The sequence below is a fragment of the Leptonotus elevatus genome, chromosome 1, assembly GCF_054856555.1.
Source record: "Leptonotus elevatus isolate MCC_2025b chromosome 1, RoL_Lele_1.0, whole genome shotgun sequence".
Classification (NCBI taxonomy): Eukaryota; Metazoa; Chordata; class Actinopteri; order Syngnathiformes; family Syngnathidae; genus Leptonotus; species Leptonotus elevatus.
In genome coordinates this window covers 50077174-50098836 of record NC_141239.1, presented here as the reverse complement: position 1 = coordinate 50098836, position 21663 = coordinate 50077174, and the positions used below count along the sequence as shown (strand labels likewise).

At 41.6% G+C, this 21663-nt stretch overlaps 1 protein-coding gene across 1 annotated transcript in view; it reads left to right on the top strand.

Moving 5' to 3' along the window:
- The first annotated feature begins 1073 nt into the window (after positions 1-1073).
- The window catches only part of smurf2 (SMAD specific E3 ubiquitin protein ligase 2), a 52986-nt gene continuing 32396 nt past the window's right edge, over positions 1074-21663 (top strand). The window contains exon 1 of the mRNA XM_086067376.1: positions 1074-1604. Within this exon, the coding sequence (XP_085923502.1) occupies positions 1523-1604 (82 nt within the window). The 5' untranslated portion in view covers positions 1074-1522. The remainder of the gene's footprint in view (positions 1605-21663) is intronic.

The window sequence follows — 21663 nt, the reverse complement described above, 5'->3', positions numbered from 1 at the left end:
TGCGTGTGTGGGGGGGTTTCTGTTTTCAAACTGCTATTAAGTATTTGAAGGTCAACTTGATGGCTGCCTGTAATCTTGGTGTTTTTTGTTTGAATTTCACAAAATAAATTAATCTGAGCGTCGCGGTAGGTGCTAATGAAATCTAATTGCAGTTGCTTCACCCATTCTGCTTTCCCAAAGATAATACTGTTTTAATTGACACTCTTAGATGTGTTGCAGAATTTTTTTATTTTGAATTGTTACTGCCACGTGTGGCCTAAATAAATAATGAAACTGCACACTTATTTCTCACGTCCACAATGCGCACATGTCACAACCACAGACAGGGAAATTCAAACCTGAATCCTGTTTGAAAACTATTGGCCAGAGTGTTGTTGTCAGCTTTAATCCGCTAATCAGATGTTTGAATCATATATGGTCAGAAAGGCTACTGTAAAGATATTTGGGGGTGAATTAAGGTACCAAATACTAACAATTATGAAGAAAATGCTAACAGGTGGGCAAAATGTCTAAAGCAAAAACAATTTACACCTGTTTTCATGTACATTTAATGTGTTATTGTTGAGAAGATCACCAATTTGATGTTCACCGGTTGGGCCAAAGCAATAAAAGGCCTGTGAATACGTAAATTATTGTACATGTACTACTGTAATTTATAACATTTGGCCAATTCCAAACATCCGAACATTTCATTTTTGATATTTCCGCAATGCAAAATAATGCCTCTATTACACGGTGGAGAAGGTCGGGGGATAATGACGTAGCCTATTGTTTTTGCCTGTGACTGCCATACAAACCAGGCAGATTGTTCTAGTAGTCAAACGACATTTAATCACATTTTGAAATCAAAATAATCCTCACAAGTTAAATGATAATGGTCCAAAGCTGCTAAACTATTTCAAGCAATGACTAAATGCGTTTGATAAGGGGTTTTCAACTTGCCATTTATTCGTGTAAATGTCTATTTGTAAAGACGATAGATAAAATGGAAACACACATTAGTTTGATAAACAAAAAGGGGGCGTGGCGGTTGCGTGAGCTCTTAAAGAGACAGTAAACCGGGAATCGCCAATCTTGAGGACACGCTGAAGGGGCGTTCGTGCGTGTGTGGCGCGCGAGAAGGTTGGAGGTGCTGTGCCACATGTGAGGGGGAATGCTTGGAGTGTTGTCGTCACTGGTCACCCCGCAGCCCAGGCTAAGGCAGAGGCAGGGGCAGCCTCCTCAAGAGGGCTACACGCTGGAGGACTCCGCACTTCAACTCCCTGCTTGAGGAGAGGAGAGGAGAGGAGAGGACGGCTCCCAGGATGTTACACCGCCTTAAGGAGAACTCGTCTCTTTAAACCAAACAGCGCTCCATTCACGAATTTTTAAATTGATTTATTTTTATTTTCCTTTTTTTTGTGTGTGAAATGGCAGTCTTGTCCACATCCGGGCCACAATGCCTTGACTCCATTATTGTGTAAAACTGGCGGAGAGACTGATAAATCTTGTTCTTTCCCCCCCACCTAACGACTCCTTTTGTATGCGCCGCGAAGGCTGGAACAAAGAGGTGATGTCTAACCAAGGAGTTCGGCGGAATGGACCCGTGAAGCTGCGATTAACAGGTAGCTAGCGATGTTGTTTTAAGCCCCCCCAAAGTAATGCTTCTATTCCGTCGCACACTGGCTAGGAGGGCTCAGTGTATTTCCTGGATAGGTGGAACAGTTCCCATGGGCCACGGAGTTGGCTCGTCGCCGCTTCACTTTTCCTTCATTCCTACAACTGCCCTTTTCATAGCTAAAATAAATTTTAAAGCACACAATTTTTCGCACTCCACTGACATTCGCGGTCTCGCTTTGCTTGTCGCTACATTGTGCTAAAAGTGCTGATAATTGTTCATGGAAATTGTGATTGTCGCCTCTTAACCAGCCGTAAGTCTGGTCCCCGCGGAGTAAAGCTATTATTGTGTTGTCACTATTAAGTCAGTCGTTATCTGGTGAACCGTGCATATGTGACAATATAATTTTGAATTAACACCTCCACTTGACACATTCTCTTGTGCAGACAGGCCAGCCGACTATCATCACAGTCGTGCTGTCAGACGAGCTCATTTAAAGTTAACGAGCCGGCGTTAGCTCGCTAGTTAGCCCGCCCGCCGCCGGGTCTGCAATAATCAAGTCTTGATAGGTTTACATGACATTTAAAAATACTTTTGTCACACTGGAACTCGCATTTTCCTAGCATTGCAAAGTCGCAACCTGTTTATGTGGAAGTAGTTATGATTAGTAATAATAAAGGAAAATAGCTTTGGAAATGTTTAAAACAAAACTACTCTGTTTTTAATTTCTTACATGTTAAAAGTAAATTTCAGAACACAGAAAAGGGATGAAGTTAAAAAAAAATAATGTTTTCCAATATTTTATAAGCAACCCCACATGGCATTCAAAGTAATATTGTGTTTGTGGAATATGAATTAAAGGGATACTTGACTCATTGAGACATTTTCAATAGTAAGAAGATAATATTTGGTCTATAATTATAACATGATAACGTCATTATTTTTCATGAACAATTAATACCTTACAAAAACAAATTTTGCCACTTGCTGTAGAGTGCCGACTGTCGACATAAAGGTACCGGCCAATCACAGTTGGATACATCATATGACCAAATTTTGAAAACAGGTGAGCCGTGATTGGTCATTACCTGAGCATGTGTCTTGTCATTCGCTAGAAACTGAGGATGAAAGTGAGCAAATTTTTTCACTAGTCTTGGCACTGATCTCGTCTTTCGAGGAAAGTGCAACATAACATCAATCGTTGTTTATTTTTTGTAACTAGTCGATTAGACTGAATTATTGTGCTGTAAAAAGCACCAAAGACATTTGTTACATGGAGCGGCTGTTTAATTGTTTTTCTATTGGAAGTTGTGTTTGTATCACGTTAGTTTTTCAGTCTGCACTGATATTACAAAGAATGTGATGTAAAACCAAAAGCATATCGCTAGCTCTGCTGTCCACTAGTCAGAGGCTGAGTTGCATTGTATTTGTTTGCTTTGCAATTACCGGTATTCCTCAGGTGGAAACTTGTACAGTCCAAGGGCATACCAAACAGCGCCCCCACATTGAACACAATGTATTTTATTTTGCAACAAATTTGGTACCAAAGAGTTCATGTTAAGCTTAAATAAATGTCAACATTCTTCTGTTTTAATTATTCTTAGTAACCCACAGTGTCCCATCACCGGTGAGCTATTTTTTTTTTTTAGAACAGACCCATAGGCTACTCATGTTGACGTTGGGTTACTAACATGTTGGCACAATAAAAAAAAGGTACAATGTCCATTAATTAATTAATCAACAGAGCAAAAATAACATCTGTGTTTGCTCAGTGTCTCTTCAAAATTGTAGCTTGTTTACTCGACTCTTTAAGCAGTCAATCATATTTTGCCTTGCTTAGAAGTCCCTTCACACTTATCGGTTATAGCTAGTATTAGCGTTATTGAAACCTTGACTTAAAACACCAGTAAACTGGTAATCGGCCCATGCCTACGTGACTAAGCAAATGGCATTGTAAACCGAGGACCCCCCCGTAATTTTGTAATACCTGTCTGTTACCCACCAGTTGAGACTAACTAGTTTAGATTACATTAAAATGACAGTGGGCTCTTTCACAGGTCACACGAGTGGTGTCTGTGCATTTTTCTCTAATAACTGCTTTATGGCGCACAATTCTTTTCCTCTTTTGTACACGACACCATGAACTTCCACTCACACTCTTGATTGCCAAATATCAAAATGTTGAGACTTTTTAGCCTGGTGATGATGTCGTTGTGCTTCCTCCTACACACTTTTCCTAAGCTGTTTGGTTTGTGCCTGTTCAACAAAAACAGCACCGAGTTTACATGAGAACTCGGTGTTTTGACTGTGAAAAGGGGCTGACGGCTTGCCCTTTTTTTTTATTTTTTATCTACTTCCAGGATCTGACCTGCTTCACATTCCCAGGGAATTGTGTGTATATGTGTGCGAGTGCCAAGTGAAATATTTAAGCGATGGTGTTTTCTGATAGGCGTAAGTGGAGACAACAAGGGCTGATCTTAATGAGATGGATTAATGACCTGCACGCGTTTGATTGCCAAGTTAACTGCAAGCTTTCACAAATGTTTATGGTTGTCATAAATCTCACATGCATATTGAGAGAGGTAACTCAAGTATTTGTCACATGATATGTAGTTTGGACTCAACGCCTTGTTGTGTTGATACAGTAAAACCTCCCAGTAAGGAAGTTAATATGAAAATAATCTATTCCGGGGTGGAGCTCTCTCCATCAAAAAAACCCTCAAACTTACTTTGCTATATTACGTTTATTGTTTTAAAGGCTGAGTTTACACTGCATGGTTGAAGTGGCACAATTCGGATGTGCGCCCTGGCAGAGTTAAAAAAACAAACTGGAGGGAGTCATATTGTCACGTCGGAATGAGGCCTCTTGTAAATCTGGAACCAAATGTGTAAATGGCATATACATGGAGTATACGCAGCTGTGAAAATTAGTTGGCACTCTTGATAAGAATTTGCTGATATGTGGAATTGAATGTTAATTGATCTTGGCTTGAAGCAAAATGCAGTGCGCTATTTGCCGTCAGCACACACGCTGTCGATTGTGTCTCACCTGTCACATCATCAGTGTGAGTTGCAACCAGGCAGACCTCTCTATGTCAATATGGGCCGTTTTGGTAACTCGGTTATATGATTGTGTTTGACATATTTCTGGTTCTGCACACAAAAGTAATCCATGGTTTAGAACTTTTCTCCTTTTGTATGGCGATGTCGCTTTCAAGCACTTGAGCACAATATTTTAGCACGCGAGAGCCATTTTACAAATCCAAGGAGTGCATTAGACTGTGAATTAGTTTGTCACCGCGGTTGGAGACTGCAGTGCTCTCCTGGAATGCCAGGAATGTGAACCCGCTGTGGAAAATGGATTGAGCTGGACTTTATAGACCGGCTCTCATCCTCTTCCTCCTCGTAACGCTGAGCGACACTGCACAGTGCGCACCCCATCACCCTGGGCAACAATAGTAACTCACCCCCTCTTCAAATCAGTCTTTTATCCCTTGATGAGTCTTTCACGTGCCGTCTTCATGCCAAAGGTTGCCTCTGTGTTGAAATACAGCGCAGGTAAGAAAGCGCAATAGGAAGGACACAGGTGCTAAAACCCAAACCTTCACTGCACACTGTCATTATGTGTGTCTTTGTTTAGCGCTGCGCAGCTGTGTATATACAAGCTGGATCACACTTCTGCGATGCTTCACATGCAGTCACGGACCCGAAAAGTGTCACTGGGGTATTGTAGCTGCATGTTGATGACTCACACGAAACCTGCATTTGTTTCCAGCTCGCTTGTGAAGGATGTCTCGCTACATCCAATCAGTCCCGGAGCTGTTTGCGCTGGAGGTGTCCCTCCTTGTTGACAAGCATCCCCCACATGTCCATTCAGCCAGATGTGTCAGGTGTTTGTCAGCTATTGAAGTGGGGAAATATGTCAGGCAAGCTGCTAAGACTACACTTGGGGTGACAATTGCCCCTTGAACACACACCTGCTGAATGTAATGGATATAAAAAACTTGTATGGTCCACTGAGTCAAATGATCACTCTTTATGAACCATTGGCTACTTTTACAGTTGTGCCAGGGATTTTGGCCAGTAATTAACAGTATTTGTGAAGGATTAATGGTTTACAGATGACAGGGTTTTTCCTATGTACAAAATTCAGAGGCGGCCCCCTCCAGCCTGACAGACTGATATCGCTCAATACAGAGCTCCAGCTGTGTGAAGTTCGGCAGCAATGATATTTAATTTAATTGCCGATGCAGCATTGGTAATGGTTTAATGGTGTCTTCACCGCCGCAAGTACGATACCTTAAAATAAGACTGGTATTGGCATATTGATACGATACCTGGTATCGGTAGTCGCCCATAGTCAGGATGGTACCACCTCTGCCTCAATTTGAGCCAGGAAAAACACAGAATGATTTAGAAAAAAATGCGCAAGAAGTGCACATGTATGTGTCCTTGTGCAACCCATTGAATATTGTCAAGCAATAACAAGACGTTCATTGTTTGTTAGTTTGAGCTTTTTCCCAAATTTGAAAATTTGTTACGGTCTGATAGACGGTCAAGATAGAACTTTTTGGCGTGAACACAACACAACACTGAATGGGTAAAAACACTGCTCATCAGGAAGGATTCATGTAGAACAAATCTTTCAGGTTTCAGCACAAAAAATCAACTATAACACCTTAAAATTATTTGGGGTTAATCACTTTAATTAATGGAGGAAATTTGAAATACATTTTGAAATGGTTTCTTGATCTTATTTTTCTAAATCAGAAAAACCTGGCATTTGAACAGGGTGTGTGTAGACCTTTCCTACCCACTGTATGTGCTTGTTACTTGTTGTGTGTTACTGTGTGTTATGTACAGTAATTGGCGACCGGGCTCCAACTCAACTGTAGACAGTGGAAGGTGTAACACAAACAGATTTGAATCGGAAAATTGGTTTTGATTTAAACGATGCGAGTGCATTGAATCTTTCATCCATTAAAAAATATATATATATATTCACCGACTTCCTCAAAGAACTCATACAGTGGCTCATATAGAGAGATTCGATTTATTGATGACATGCGTAATGGGCCAAATGTTTTGTAATTGCATATCTCTATCTTGGAGGATTTATTTGTCCTCTAATTGAGTATTTGCCTGTTAGCTGGGAATCACCACGAGACTTGTAGGCATATGTTTTGCTCATCGGAATTCTTTGGTGTGGTGTGGATGAGCGCGCAGGGCTCGAATCTCAGTGGGCTTCCCTCGTACTCACCACTCGCATTCCCACCTCTTCCTCCCTGAGTCACTCCTGTTCTTTCCGATTCGAGGCTGCTCCCCTCCTCCGACCGCGTCCAAAGCGCTTTTCCCACCCACCCGCGTCAGAGAGGTCCAAACTGCTGCAAGAATGTCCACGTTGGTTTTATGCGGGGCTTCGCTCGGTGCTTGGTACGTTCTTGTGCTCTCGGTCGCAGCTGCATGGAAGTTGATCATTTGGTTGTTCAGACAGGGTACATGTGCAATGACTGCACCGAGCTGGCATCAGCCTGCAAACATTTCCACATTTGGCTTTAACAAGTACATCGTGCGCAGGGATGAAAAAGACGGAATAATAAAACGGGACTCTAATGAGCGCTTATTGCACGCCATTTGTAAACATTTTCCTTCTTCCTGCTGAGACTCCCATAACTTTTAACTTTGTTCCCTCAATTAATTGACTGGCCAGGCCTTGTTTTCCTGTTGGTTCAGCTGCTGCTCAGTGAGGATAAAAACCTCCTGCATTTGCTTTTTCCTCAAATGCGGCCGGCAGGAGCCCAGAGGAGGCCAGATGTGGGCAAGCCGTCAGAGAGGAAATGCACCCCGGACCCTAATGCTTATCCAAACGTCACCCCTCGCAGGTGGGCAGCAGAGCAGTAGGTCCTCACAACACCAACAACCCCGATCCCTCCTGAGGTTTCCTTGTCATAATAAAGTCAAGCCTTCCAGTCATATTACTCAGCAGGCTGCTCAGTACCCAAAGACCAGGCCTGGCCTTGGCCATCTGGAACGGCAGGACAATTCCCGGTGGGCTGCCAGAGGGCGCTATTTATTTCGGGCCGTGGGTTCGTTGCGCAGGCAGCAGCCCACACATTCGTTTTGAAATCAGTCCGTGAATAAAGAAAGTTCATGTCATCTTCATTTGACTGTCTCATTGTCAATATGCTCCTAATATAGCCATTATATTGTATACGTATAAAACTGCCTGCCTGCCTTTGTTGCTAAGAGTGTCGCCAAGTTACAATAATGTAATACCAAAAGTGGCACAATTTTAATCCGCGAATAGAAACAATAACACTGTAACTATACTAAACCTTGTCTATACAAAAATAACGCATAAAAACAAAGTTTGAACATTAACACGACACCAAAATGGGTAAAATCTACTAAAAAGTTAAATACAACTGAACTGTGCTAGGGCTTTCATGTAACAAGTATCATAAGTGGTACTTGTACCACACTTTGAGAATCACTGTCCTAATAGACCATCATTTATGCATTTTCTGCACTTTCAATTTGAAATCATGCCCTATTTTTTAATCATGGGATGGGGTTTAAAAATGCTTATTATAAATAATGATAGATTAATCGATGATTAAAATGGCTGTTAGTTCCAGCCCTACAATTTTTTATGGGATAAAGAGGGCGGCATACGGTACAAGCCAGCATCTTCGCACTTCTGGTGCATTATTTTTTAAATTTAAATAATTCAATAACTAGTAAGCAATTTAGGTTAAAGGTAATTTTGTAAAATGAGTTTGAAGCAACGTAGGCAAGATTTTTAAGTGCATGTCAATTTACTCATGCTTTTGCTATTTATGGCTATTTATGACTGTACACGGCACATTTGATTTTTTTTTCCGCCCACTCGAATGAGGACTGCCCCTGCATTCAAACTGCAATTGCCCTCCAATGTGCCAATTTTTTAAAGATTTATGTCGACCCAGAGTGCTAAGAAACTCATTTAATTACATACGGCCTACGAAGAATGTAAATAAATAATGGTGTACTGAGTCAAAGAAGAGTACGGTTGTTATATCTCAATTTCACGGCTGACTGACTGATTTTATCGCTTCTGGGCTGCAACCAGATGAATTTCATCTAGTTTGCTGTCTAACATGATGTCCTCTGATGCTTATTGTCTCTTCGCAGTGTCCTCATTAGTCTAGCAAGGTTGTTTCAGCAACTGTGACTAGTTGGCAATATAGGTGGGAAGTGTTTCAATTTGTAACGTCTCCACTGTTACTTACTGGAAAGTGTGTGCGTGTTGCTGGCGCGGAAGCCGCAAAAACGCCAACAGCTGACTGGAGACGTCTGTCTGTGTCTGGCCCCGACGTTTGGGCCCCTTCAGTCGCCAAAGGAGACGGGATCAGAAGAGACTTGTTTATATTCACACCAGATCACCTTTCAAATGGCATATCGCCGCTCAAGTTGAACAAATACACCAGCGGATTCCTGCGCGCACATGCAAACGTTACAAGCCCAGGTCGTTTTTTGCTCCAGATGTGCAAGAATCACAAATAAGCACCGCAGCTCCTTCCTTGCCACTCTTTATTAATATGAGGACTGACTTGACGCTGTTTTATTCAACGTGCGTTGCTTCTCGGGGAAATTAAGTGACAGAAAGTTATTGGTGACACACGCATATTTTTTCTGCTCTCAACAGCATTTTACAGATAAATACACATCCTGGTCCTCTTGCACACCTCTGATGAGAACGATTTAGTACCAAAAATCTAAAATAGAAGTGTTTTGAAGTGTCAACCTTCCCAATTTCAGTATGGCAAATATCAACTTCTGCCATTGGAATAGCTCGTTCTGATTTTGAAATTAAATGTACGCTCTCGCCTCACACAGCCTTTATAGCGGATATTCTGAATTCAGGCCATGTATACACGTAGGCGTTATTTATTTATTTATTTATTTTTTCTGTGGCTTGCCCTGTCCACACGTCCGCGAGGATTTTTTTCATTACAAACTAATGTTTCTAAAAACTCCGGCCAAAGTGAAGATTTGCACACGTCACTCAATCACATACCTCAAGTTGTAAAAAAAAAAGAAGGGGGAAAAAACATGTTTGTATGTGTGTGTGTGTGGTGAGTGAGTGGGAAAAAAAAGTTGCTAAAAAAAGAAGTGAAGCTTTTTAAGATTTTGTATTTATCCTATTTGTTTTCCTCTATGCTCCGTTTATGATGTACTTATTGACTGTTTTAAGTAAAAAAAAAAATTTAATTGATTAAAAAAAAAGTCTTATGTGCGCTGACAGCACTTATCCGCATATAAACAGATCAGCGGCTGACAATCCGTGCTTGTGTGACGTATGGTGAAGTGACGTCAAGAGATGAGCAGTATTTGGCTAACTACTGCCGCCTAGAGGCTTGGCATGCATCTCATTGTAGGCCCAATGGACTATATGCCACGGAGGAGGCGGGACTTCCGACTTACGGGTTTTCACCCATCAACTTTGTTTCCGGTTTTTGACGTGTGGGCCGCGTCCCAGTACTTGCGTTTCCGCCTGTGTGCCCCTCGGTTGCGCGTTCCCGTCAACGGGTGCGAGGCTGCGAGTGTGTAGTGTCTGTCTCAGTGTTCGAAGCATTTCAGATAGCCGAGACGCCCTCCCGCCGATGAGCGGGAGCGCGCGGTTGGGGGGCGCAGGGGTGGGGGTGTGAGTGTTGGAACTGCTGGCCGAAAACGGCGCTGACGTGTAAAACCCGGAAGTCGGAAGTCCGTGGCATCTACCCCATTTGTGGAAGAGGCATACTCTGATTGGATAGGATTTGGGGAACTGTTGCCACCTTAAGGTCTGGAATTGTTATGCATGCACTTAAAAGTGCATTAATGTTGTTAGCTGCGGATGTTTTCTTTTCTACAAACGAGGTGGTGTGGACACTATTTGTTTTTTAGACACAGAGGAGGGAAATATCCGTTTAAAAAAAATACCCTGCTATGTGTGTACATGGCGTCCGAGTGCTGCATTCACACTGGGCCCCTGTTGTGTGCTCATATAGGAGCAAGTGTAGTATACTTATTTTAATATATGCAATGCATAACACATGAAGGCTACACCAACACCTGCTATTTGAGGTGATAAGTGTGCACATGAATTCACAATTTACACTCGCATAGGTATCATCAGCGCATACAAGCAGGCTGTAGAGGTAAACGTGATGATATTACTTGGTTATGTGAAGCCTTATAGCACAAATGCATACGACAGCCTGTACATTTAAATGACTATGCCTTTTGTTCCATATCGTCATCAATTGTATTGCAGGGTTAGGGTTAGATTACATGCATGATGTCATGTCTTGGAGCTGTGTGCAATCCACTACTTCACGCATGGCTGACCTGCATGCTGTAGCGCCACCAGTGTATTGCAGTGGGGCATCAAACTCTTAATTGACGTTGACTGCTGGTGATGAACCCCATCTCATGTCGCACAATGACAGGAAGGTGCAAAGGAAAAAGTCGTCCTGGTGTTCCGTCCCCTTTTTCCATTTGAAGCATTTCTCAAGCTTTCATCTACGATTATGACATAACTGTCCTGATTCTTAAAGTCTAACACATTCGCTGGCAGTGTCGGCAGTAGGAAAGGGGGAAAAAATTGAATGATGTAACTTAAGTTTCTCGATGAAGTTGTGAAATTATTATTCGAAACCTAAACTTCCCAGCACTGGCTCCAGACAGGGCAGTGGCGTGCTCCTCAGCTTCTGTGCAATCCGCCCTGGCTCCATGACATCAGCGGGGTCAGCGGAGCCAAAAGTCGAGGAGAGGAGAGCCATGCAGCCACTCGGCTTGGGCCCCGGCCAGTAGCAGTGCAAGCTTGCAGAAGCCCCGCTCGCTTCTGCTCGCTGTTTTGACTTCTCACTAGTGTTGTTCCGATACTGTTTTTTGGCCCCCGATACGATTCCAATACCCAGCTTTGCAGTATCGGCCGATGCCGATAACATACCGATACCTAAAAAATTTTTTTTTCTCAACATGCAAAAAGCTGTCCTGCCATTGGTTCAGAGCATTCAAGGGTTAATAGGATATCTTAGCTCGGCATGCAGTGAACATGTCACACATCAGTGAATGTCGTGCATTAGCAAGACACAAGATGCTGCATCCAAAGTCCTATTTTAGTGTCAGAATGAATGGTATCGGCATGTTACTCACCGATACCGATACCACTGGTTTAATGCATCGGGGCCTCTGCCGATACCAGTATCAATATCGGAAAAACACTACTTCTCACTATAGCGGCAGCGCTGACGGCACTGTGGAAGACTTTACTCGCCTGGCTGACTCCCTGTTAGGCACATAGTCGCGCGCAGAGTGGAAAGAGCGATTGATGTAGTCTGCAGGGCCAACAAGAATGCCTCTCAAATTTGCCAATGTGACATGCTTTCCCACTATTTTGGAGCTGAAAATAGTTGGGGTGGACTCCTCGGTTATGCAATTGCACAGGACTGAATCACAGAGGGAAAAGGTGACGTGAGATGGGTGAAATGTTCTCACACTAAAAATGTTGCCAGTCTCTATTCCTCTTGCGCATGTGTGTGTGTGTGCGTGTGTGTGTGCGCGCGCGCGTGTGGTGAATTTCCTCATGTCGTCAAACTGGTTCCTGTTGAACTACTCAAACGCCACCATTGTTAGACTCGTTTCACTTGCGCACCACTTTGAAAACGGGTTGGTTTAGAAAGACATATTTACCGAAAGGAATGTCATATGGAAATGTAACAGCTTCCCGCTAATGCTAGAAGCTGTAGGCATAACTTTAAATAATAATGAAAAAATATGTTGACAAAATTGCTTTTCAATAAAGTGAAACCTTTGTAGTATTTACTATGTGGGGAATATTCATCTGAAAAAATTGGAGGTTTGTCAGAGCGGAGTGAGTTTGAGTTTAAATTAGGGATGAGCGAGTACCGATATCGACCTTTTTTGAAGTTATCAGGTACTCGTAGAGGCTAACAATACCAAGCACTGATACTTTCTTGGCAGTAAATGGCGCTATCCTGTGGCAGTTTGACTCATGGGCTAACTGTCAGCTGCATCAGATGGAAAATTGTTCAAAATTTTTATCATTGTGTTAAATGAATCGTATGTATTATTTAGCACCTTCTAGTGGTGAACTAATAATTAATTTATTTTAAAAAAAAAAGGCGTAATTTCAATAATATGCGAAAACATTTTTTTTTTATCACATCAACATTCATTTATTATTATTTTTTTATATATATAACCGTAGGTCTATCAATCACCTTACAGGAAGCTGACATGTTTCGCCGCCATCTTTCTGCTTCAGATGCCCGAAAGAGAAGAACTCAAAGGCCGTAGTTAGCCTGAGGTGGTGCTTGTAGGTAGTGTTCGGACCCAATGGGTCGACCATCGCTTACCTTCCACAGCATATTTTTGCTCTCGCTAGCTTCTTCCCGATGACACTCAGTAAGGCAACTACAGCCCATTAACCAAGCGATTTCAAACAATATCAATGTTCATTGTTACATGCAGGGAATCCATGTCCAGACAGTTAAAACCCTGAAATAATTTGGCTTTAACCAAAGGTGCTTGTGCTCAACAGGTGGGGGCGAGTTTGTTTACCTGCCAGTTGAGTTAGAAGCACCTGTGGCTAAAGCGAATCTGTGGCAGGCTTTTTACTTTCTGGACCTGGATTCCCCAATCCAGATTACATAGACAGGAAGCAGTTCAAGTCAACGTAACATCATTTACAGCAGATGGCAAAAATTGTGGTCACATTAGTTGGAGTGGGCCTGTTGTAACTACTCAACATCTCGGGACAGGCATAATGTCTGCTGTTAGGAAGTACTTTAATTTGGAAAGCGATGGCAGTGCAACAGCAACTTGTAATGTGTCTCAGGTTTCTCTTGTTAAATTCAATATTAGACTATTTGGTCTATATTCTGCACTACTCTGAAATGGGCTTTTATTTGTGACTTGATGTGACGCTATCTCTTAGAAGTAGAGTTAAGTGATTTACTTCTACAATGTGCAATTCAAGAATAACTTTATTTTGTTATTTCACTGAGTTGATCTGGTATTTTATGTTTTTGTTTTTAAGACAGGATATTTAGACGTAATTCATTTGCATTGATATGTTGTGCTTCATCACTGATATGCTATAAAAAGATTGTATTTGTTTAACTTGCTTTGAACCACTGCAGCACTAGATTTTGTAAAACGGTATTTATTTATTAGTTTATTCTAAGGAAATTTAAACAATTTCTCTTTATACCTCAACACATTGCTTTGAGGTATCAGATAAGGACAAGGTATCAGCAGATACTCAGATAGCTCGGACTCAAGACAAAAAAAATTGTGATCAAGACAGCCTTAGTTTACTGAATTTTAGACTTTACTACTGAGGTAAGGTGGGGCGGTAGACTTTGACTTACACATTTGTGTTTTGCCGCCGCGCTTGGAAAATACCTCTGTTGTAAACCCTCTGTATATTCTGAATGATGGGTGAACTGAAACAAAATCACGACATGGGATTAAGCTTTCTCTCGTCAGTTGTTTCCCCTCCACACGAACCGCAGCATCTTTTACTCGATTCACAGACGCGGTCCTCCCCCCCTCCCCTGTTTTTGAGGGACTCTCCACAGAACTTCTGCATGACAGGAAGTGAGGCCCACAAACCATCAAAACAACTCCAAGTATCAGCAATGGCCATTTAATTGTGAACCCATAACATTAAGTTATTTAAGCATTTCATTTGAAACCTGATTAAAAAAAACAAAAACAAGTATTAGCAACTCGGCGCCACGACTAGACAATGGGCATGTAATGAATTAACTTCTGTCTGATGTGCGAGCACGTGACTGGATGTGCTTGCAGAGATCTTGCAACACTCGAGCAGGTGCAGAGTGTAATGAATGATGATTTATGGCTTCTCTGAGTCATGACCTTTTGCCCTTTGTCCTGATGAGAAGCAATCTGAGGATATATTGTGTCTTTTCTGCGCGACTAGTCACTGTGATTTTGTGCAGCAGTTGTCCTTTACCTAAGTGTGTGGTTTAAAAAAAATGAAAAAGAGCCTGTTGTTGCATTGGCAAATTCGATACACATCACCAAATCTCTTCTGCTTTCCTATTCACTCCTGGTTTTTCGACAGATTCGTTTTTTCCTTTTCATACTGGTGTTCCCTTACATCAGTCTCGGAACGTGTGAGATAAAGCGGGAGCGCGGCTTTGAATACCTAAGTAATTGTTTGAAACTCAAGATAGTTTCCTTTCATTTAAAAATGATTCTCCCTGTTTTCCTCTTTGAACAAAATGATGCATTGGAAGAGTGTGTTACACTTTCCTACCTACATCTTGGAAATAGCTGATTTTAGAAGCGCTAGAAAAGTTTCCTGGCACTTTAAAGTTCCATGATGACTCTTGTATATACTTTATATACGCTGCGACCAAAGCAGATCTTATCAGATTTGCACATTTACATAAAGAGGATCTGTGAGGAAAGCTAGGTTATTTCCCAGTTTGCCACAACCACATTCCCGCAGTCCAGTGAAAAGCTGGACAAAGTTCCTGAAATTCTACCCTGTGTCCTTATGCTCAGCCCTTTAAATGCAGACAGAATAGCGTAAGTGGTGTAGGCAGATCTTTAAAAAGCAACCCGCTTTTATCATGGACAGCAGTGAGTGCACTTAGTGAACGGACGGTTTGCTAACCTCAGTGGCACTTGGACTCGACTGCACCACCGCTCTTTTTAGGCCGGTCAGTCATGATATTGTCATGCATACACTTCATGTAGAAATTAAATGAATCTGTTACATTGAATACAAACTTAAGTTCCACTCCATTTTAATTCTTCGTCTGACATTTTGGACTAAGTCTATGCTTTCAACATTGTGGGAACTTTTGCTGGAATTCCACATCAAAATGACTTCAACCCCTAACACAGAAATTAACTAGGACAGAGAACTTGAGCAAGGCCCTCTTGTTCCACATCAGTGAAATCTGTCATAAAATGTTTCAAATGTAAACAAATTCCCAAACAAAGTCTAGCTTTTTTTTTTCTTTTTTTCTTTTTTAGATGTATTTGATTTTGTTTGAGTGAAATACATTTTCTGCCATTTACATTTCTCTACTGCAAAAGCAGCTTTGCTCACCTCTGTTCCACTCACGTTGTTTTGGAGGAAGTCTGCTTTTAACTTCAAAACATGTCAGTCAAACGAACAGCAACAATGGAGGAGAACGGAGGCGAAGAGGAGACTGAGGGCAGCGAGAAAATAAACCACAAAAGCACAGTGGACAGTGTGGAGTTTGATATCGTAGTAGCTAACATTAGCATACAGTGCTTGTTGTATTTTTGGCCTTTCTACCTTAGGGGTGGGACGGTATTTTTTCAGCCACTGTTGTGTATGTGTTTTGTGCATATTTTCCTGTCCGTGCCTCGGTACATTTCTTATGCGTACGTTGAATGAATCCAGAGAATTCTTGCAAGCTCCCAAATTGTGGCGTTTTTCTGAGACATTTCGAAAAAATATGTCATACTTTAATTGTGAAATAAATTTACAGTAAAAACTTAGCTTAGCCTCATAGCTCCAGAAGCTGAACTGATCGGCGCCAGTGACTTGTGTGTTTCATCTACAGGCTAATTTGAAGTCGCATGTGTTTTTGCATTCACTTTTTAATAAATCCAATAAAAGCAATTTAATCAGAATACCACACTCATGACTGAACGCTTAGGAGATGATGCTAGGTTGCCAAGCAACGCAACATCGTTTTTAAGTGTTTTCACTCTTGTGAGAGCGCAAATTCGCAAGAAATCAACACGTTTGCCAATTCCTGCCTTCTTTATTTACTAATAAAACCACAGAGTGAGTAAGTATTAAGCAACATATTTGATTTCATTATATGTACAGAAGAAGACGTGACTTTCGGCTTTTTCCCTGTCAAGGGTTGCCATAATGAGTCACTTGCACGATATGTTTGACACTTAAAGGTGGAAGAAAAAAAAATTAACACCAGAGATTTTAATGAAGTTGGTGCTTCTAAAAAATTTCGGCTCTCAAATACTTTGCTTGTGTTAAATATGTCAATGTGTTGTATGCAGCCCCACTAGTCTAAATATGGCATCCTGCTTAATATTGCGTTAGTGGAATATGAGTTAAGCAGCAAAATCCAGCAGTTTTTATCAATATCCGAAGGCAGCCATTTTGCCACTTCTCTGTCAAGTAAAAATGACATCACAGACAAACAAACCTAATGGACGAATGGACGCTGCAATTAATTGTTTTCACAGAATTACTCACCATTTCCTTGTTGAATTTGAACAGCGAGAGGTGCTTTGTGCGTTTTTTATCTGGTAAAGATGTTTGTTTGTTTTTTCACCTCAACACTCTGAAAATCATGATAAAAAAAACTTGTCTTCATTTTTTTCCACTCTAATGAAAACGTAGATAATGCGCTGTAGCTTGTGGTATTCAATTAAATTTAGGTTTGAGAGCTCTTGACAGGTGGTTTGACAGATGCTTTTCCAAGTATTACAGTTTACGTTTTAGTGGGTTCAGTGTGAGTCAGCCCCACTTCCACTGCAGTCCCAGCTGTTGAAGGTTTACATAGGCAGCTTTCAAGACCGAACATTACTCAACATACTGCCATAGGAAATTGATTTTGGTTTGGAGACTGCAGATAAAGAACAGGTTCACTCACACAACCATCACTCGACCTCATTTTAGTTGTTGTAAAGCCTTGCAGTGGCTTGGGAGGAGTGTGAAAGGGAAAGGGAAGCATTTTGTTTATAGGTGAACAATGCTAGGCATGAAGGTGCATGGTCCAAGGATTGGAGTCAAAACATGGTCGTCAGACAGACAGGGGGAAAAAAAAGCAGAGGAAACGTAGCGAGAGTATGAGGAGCTTGGAGAGTAGTGCTATCCAAAGATGTGTCAGACTGTCTGGAGTGTTGGGTCAGCTCACTGGCCTGGAGGAACCAGGTGGTCAGGAAGGGAGGTTCAAAAGGGGTTCAACCTGAACTTGTGGTCCTGAAGAGATTTGTGTAGTCTCGCACGGTAAATGTCTGATATTTCTAAAAGACCCACTACTCTCCCTTTTCCTCCTGTTAAACATTTGACAGGGATGGGAATGGTGGAACATAACCAGACGGGTGTCTCAGTTCCCACACAGCCCATTTCCTCCCCCCTCACCGTCTCCAGTGTAATGGTTAACCACAGAGCAAGAGACTGGAGGCACTTTGAGCCCACTTTTCCTCCCCACTGTGCTCCTTTTCTTTTTCCCATGCTTCAATGTTTTTGTGCGTGATTATGATTCTCCTGCCCGCTTATATGATGAAAAGAAACACGTACAGCTGACTTTTCATCCCTCCATCTGATTGTTACCATGGCGACGCTCGCCTTTTACCCTCACCCAGACGTCACATGACCTCTCCCTTCACAGGTGTTTGGCTTGCGTCTGGCGGAGCACATTGATTTGCCCGCACAGTGGAGCTCTTTGTGTGCCCAACTGGGGGGAGGGGGGGCTCAGCCCATCCTCTCTCCACAGGTGGAACTCAAACGTCAGCCCAAAGGCCTGGGTCTGCCTGCGCAACACTACTGTTGCCACCCAGACGAATCCATTTGTGCTAAGCCGCAGGTTGGTAACGGCACTGGCAATTCCGTTGTGTGTGGTGATCGTGCCCTGATGCCTTGGTGGGGGCAACCGTGGCATGTGGAAACTAGTCATTGACTGACTAATAAAGTTGCATACTGCCACCAAGAGCATACACATGCTCGTTTTATTTTGACTTGGGCCCTGACAAATTTGCCGTGAGTGTTTACCTTGTCCATGAGGGTGTTTGATGATGCCGGATTTGAATAGGCTTCAACAAGTCTTCCCTTGTCTTACTTTCTTTCCCCCACAACCCATCATGACAAAATATACTTGTTTGATGTAGTGCAATGTATTGCTCTGCACAATTCTAGTACCAGTGTGATTTTTTGCTGTGTTGTATAGATGGAATACATAACAGACACCAGTAAAAAAAATAAAAACCCCAACAACTTTGCACTGACTATCTGTTTATTCAGGTTTAATTTGCTACAAGAGGGAAATGGCTCCCGTGCTCATTTTTTATTGCCTTATCTCTCATTGTGAATTTCTTGCTGGTGCTCATCCCGTCCTGTCCTGTCTGCGTTTCGCTGCCTCTTCCCCTCCCTAAAGCCCAGTCATTAGTCGGAGCTGCAGTGCGACCGGAATGAGAAACACAGGCAGCACAGAGACACCCTTCTCTCAGTTTTGCTTCAGTACTCGCCGTCGCTATGACGACAGGGGGTTTCAGATGGGCCAAGATACGAAAGGGTTATTTGATGCTTTTCCGGAGTGTGTGTTTTTGTGTGAAAGAAGGGTACGGTAAAATGAAAACAATCAGTGATTTAGAACGTCTCCTCCTGAATTTCAGTAACCAGTACATAAGGAAGAGGCAAGAAAAAGGGAGTCATACGCAGGCCAAATACTGAATACAAGTTCAGATTTGTATTTGTTGAATGGGTATCAGGGACTGACATTAAGTGTTGGGCCTCAATACGTTAAATTTGAGGGATTATTTCATATTTAGCGTATTTATGCTGTACACAGTTGCATTCATGACTATGGCCGTGTACTAAATTTAAATGGGCCGGCATATAAATAAATATTACTCAATAATTTAGCTATGTCTCAATGAGACTGGTTGTATGCTGTGTTACGACAATAATGGCACACTTATTGTCCGCGCATTATTGGACATAATGACCTGGTGACACTGGTAGCATTTCTTTCTTGCGTCTTCACATCATTTTCCGTTTCTGCCTGGTTGTTCTGTTGCTGTCAGAGGTTTTTCGTCTGTAACAAAAAAAAGGCAAATGCGCACAATAAGTAGGATTTTATTATTGTAAAATAGTTTAATGAGGTTATTGCTTGAGTTTCTTCACATAAAGACTAAACGCTGCTTACTTTCCCCGTAAAGTTCTGCTCTTTACTTCTCCATGTGGTACAGAGCAGCCAGGACAGATGTGCTTGTACCGCTTTTCCGCTTCATGATCAACTCCATTAAAGGTTTACCATTACCACCACTGGTACTCTCTTGTGGCGGCATCACACACAAAAAGCCAAAGAAGCACGACATCATGCATGACGACGGTTTTAGAGGCGCATGTTTTCCCAGGAGATTTAGATTAAAGTCCAATTTGTACAATGTCATGGATGCCCGTGCTTTTCTCTCTCACCACTTCCAAATCCTCGTGTATTAGATTTTTATAGCACAACATTTGCAGTATGACAACATAATCATTACAAAGACCACTTCTTGATAGCTAAACAACTACAGACATAAACAATGATACATAGGTATATACAGGCACTTCATAAAGGCGAAAACTCCTATAGCCTACTGTATTTTCTTGAGAAAAACATGTATTATGCACCCCATTTGGCCTGTATCCAATGCAGAAAAGTTGTAAAAGTATTATCCACATATTAATAAAAAAAAAACCTTGGGATTTCTTGTTATTCAGACTCATTGCACCTTGCTAACAGTTTTGGCTGGAACTCTTGAACCTTTCTTGAGTCAAGCCCTTGACCTCAGAAAAACAAAGAGCCGATATGTGGCAATTGTCTCCGAAGATGACCGAGTCTTAAAGAATGGCAATGTGGTGAAAAAGGCTTGCTTTGAAAAATACTTCTTGCTCTCTGGGGTATCCACTTCTATACATAACACGGTAGACATTGAACATTATTTATGGCTGTTTCCTTGTTCTTTGCCCAGACTCATTGCAGGACAAATCCACTTGTGAGGTTGTCATGATACTTAGTGAGCAGCAAAAATCACGTTATTAATTATATAAACTTTTTTAACATTAGTCATTACTCATTACATATCATATTGTAATGAAAGTCTACCTTTTTCGAAATCTCTAGTACAAGTAAAGGACTGAGTGGTGAATGTTTGCAAGTTTTTCCAAAAGTTAGTGAATGTTGAGTTTCACTAGGGTTCGTTCAGGTTTGCAAAGACGCTCGCCAACATTTTTAATGGTCGGCAGCAAAAAATGTTATGTTCAAAATTTCTTTGTGACAGGAAAAAGTATTAAAACTGTTGGCGAATGTTTGCAATGTGACTAATTTTCATCATTTTGTGTAAATGCTCAATATATTCAAGAAATTACGGTTTGTGGAGTACTTGAAGACCTCCACACTCAAAAGTATCAAACACCATTTCACTAAGAGACAAGAAGACTGACTGACAACAAACGAAGAGTTGTGTCAATATTATGGCGGTGAAACACATTTTTGGAGACATGATACGACTCTCTTATTTATCAAACATGCCCTGTGTTCATTACGGCAAGGTGCACACAAGCTAAATGGGAAATTTCCAGACAATGTTTTGTTGTCATACACGCATGTGCAATCATCTAATTTAAAAGTAAATACTTGAAATGTTACTTTTATTTAGGTGGTTTTTTTTGCATTATTGACTGATCACAACACATTTTGACTGCATACAAATTTGAATGAAAGCACCATTCTCAGGCATATTTATCAAATGTTCCCACTGTCTCCTCTCATTTTCTGTTTCTGCAGTATTATTCTTGCGCTGCATGCCCAGACTGGTCACATGTTGATGCTGTAACTGAACTAGACACATTTTTATAATGGATCGGCTCTTAATGTATCACTCATGGCACGTTCCATTACCAAGGGATATATGAGGGAGCGCGCTCAAGGCTTTCCCATGCAACGCCGTTTTTTGTTTTGTTTTATGATTTGCTTTCATTCCACTTTGCGTTTGAATCACACTCTTGATACCCTGCTAAACAATGCTCTGATGATGATTAATATTGTTATAGAAAAAAAAAGATCTGCCACATTATGTATGCGTCTTTCTTTAGCCTAAAGTTTGGCAAATTCTTGTAAACTTAGCTACTGTCTGGGACAGTAGAACATCACCCCACTGCTCACTGCAGGCAAAAATGCGCAGCCAGTAAATCACACAGTGGCGGCATAGATACTGGCGGACTGTCTGTGTTTTCATTTTTCATAGATTTCACTCAGCAACTTCTTCTA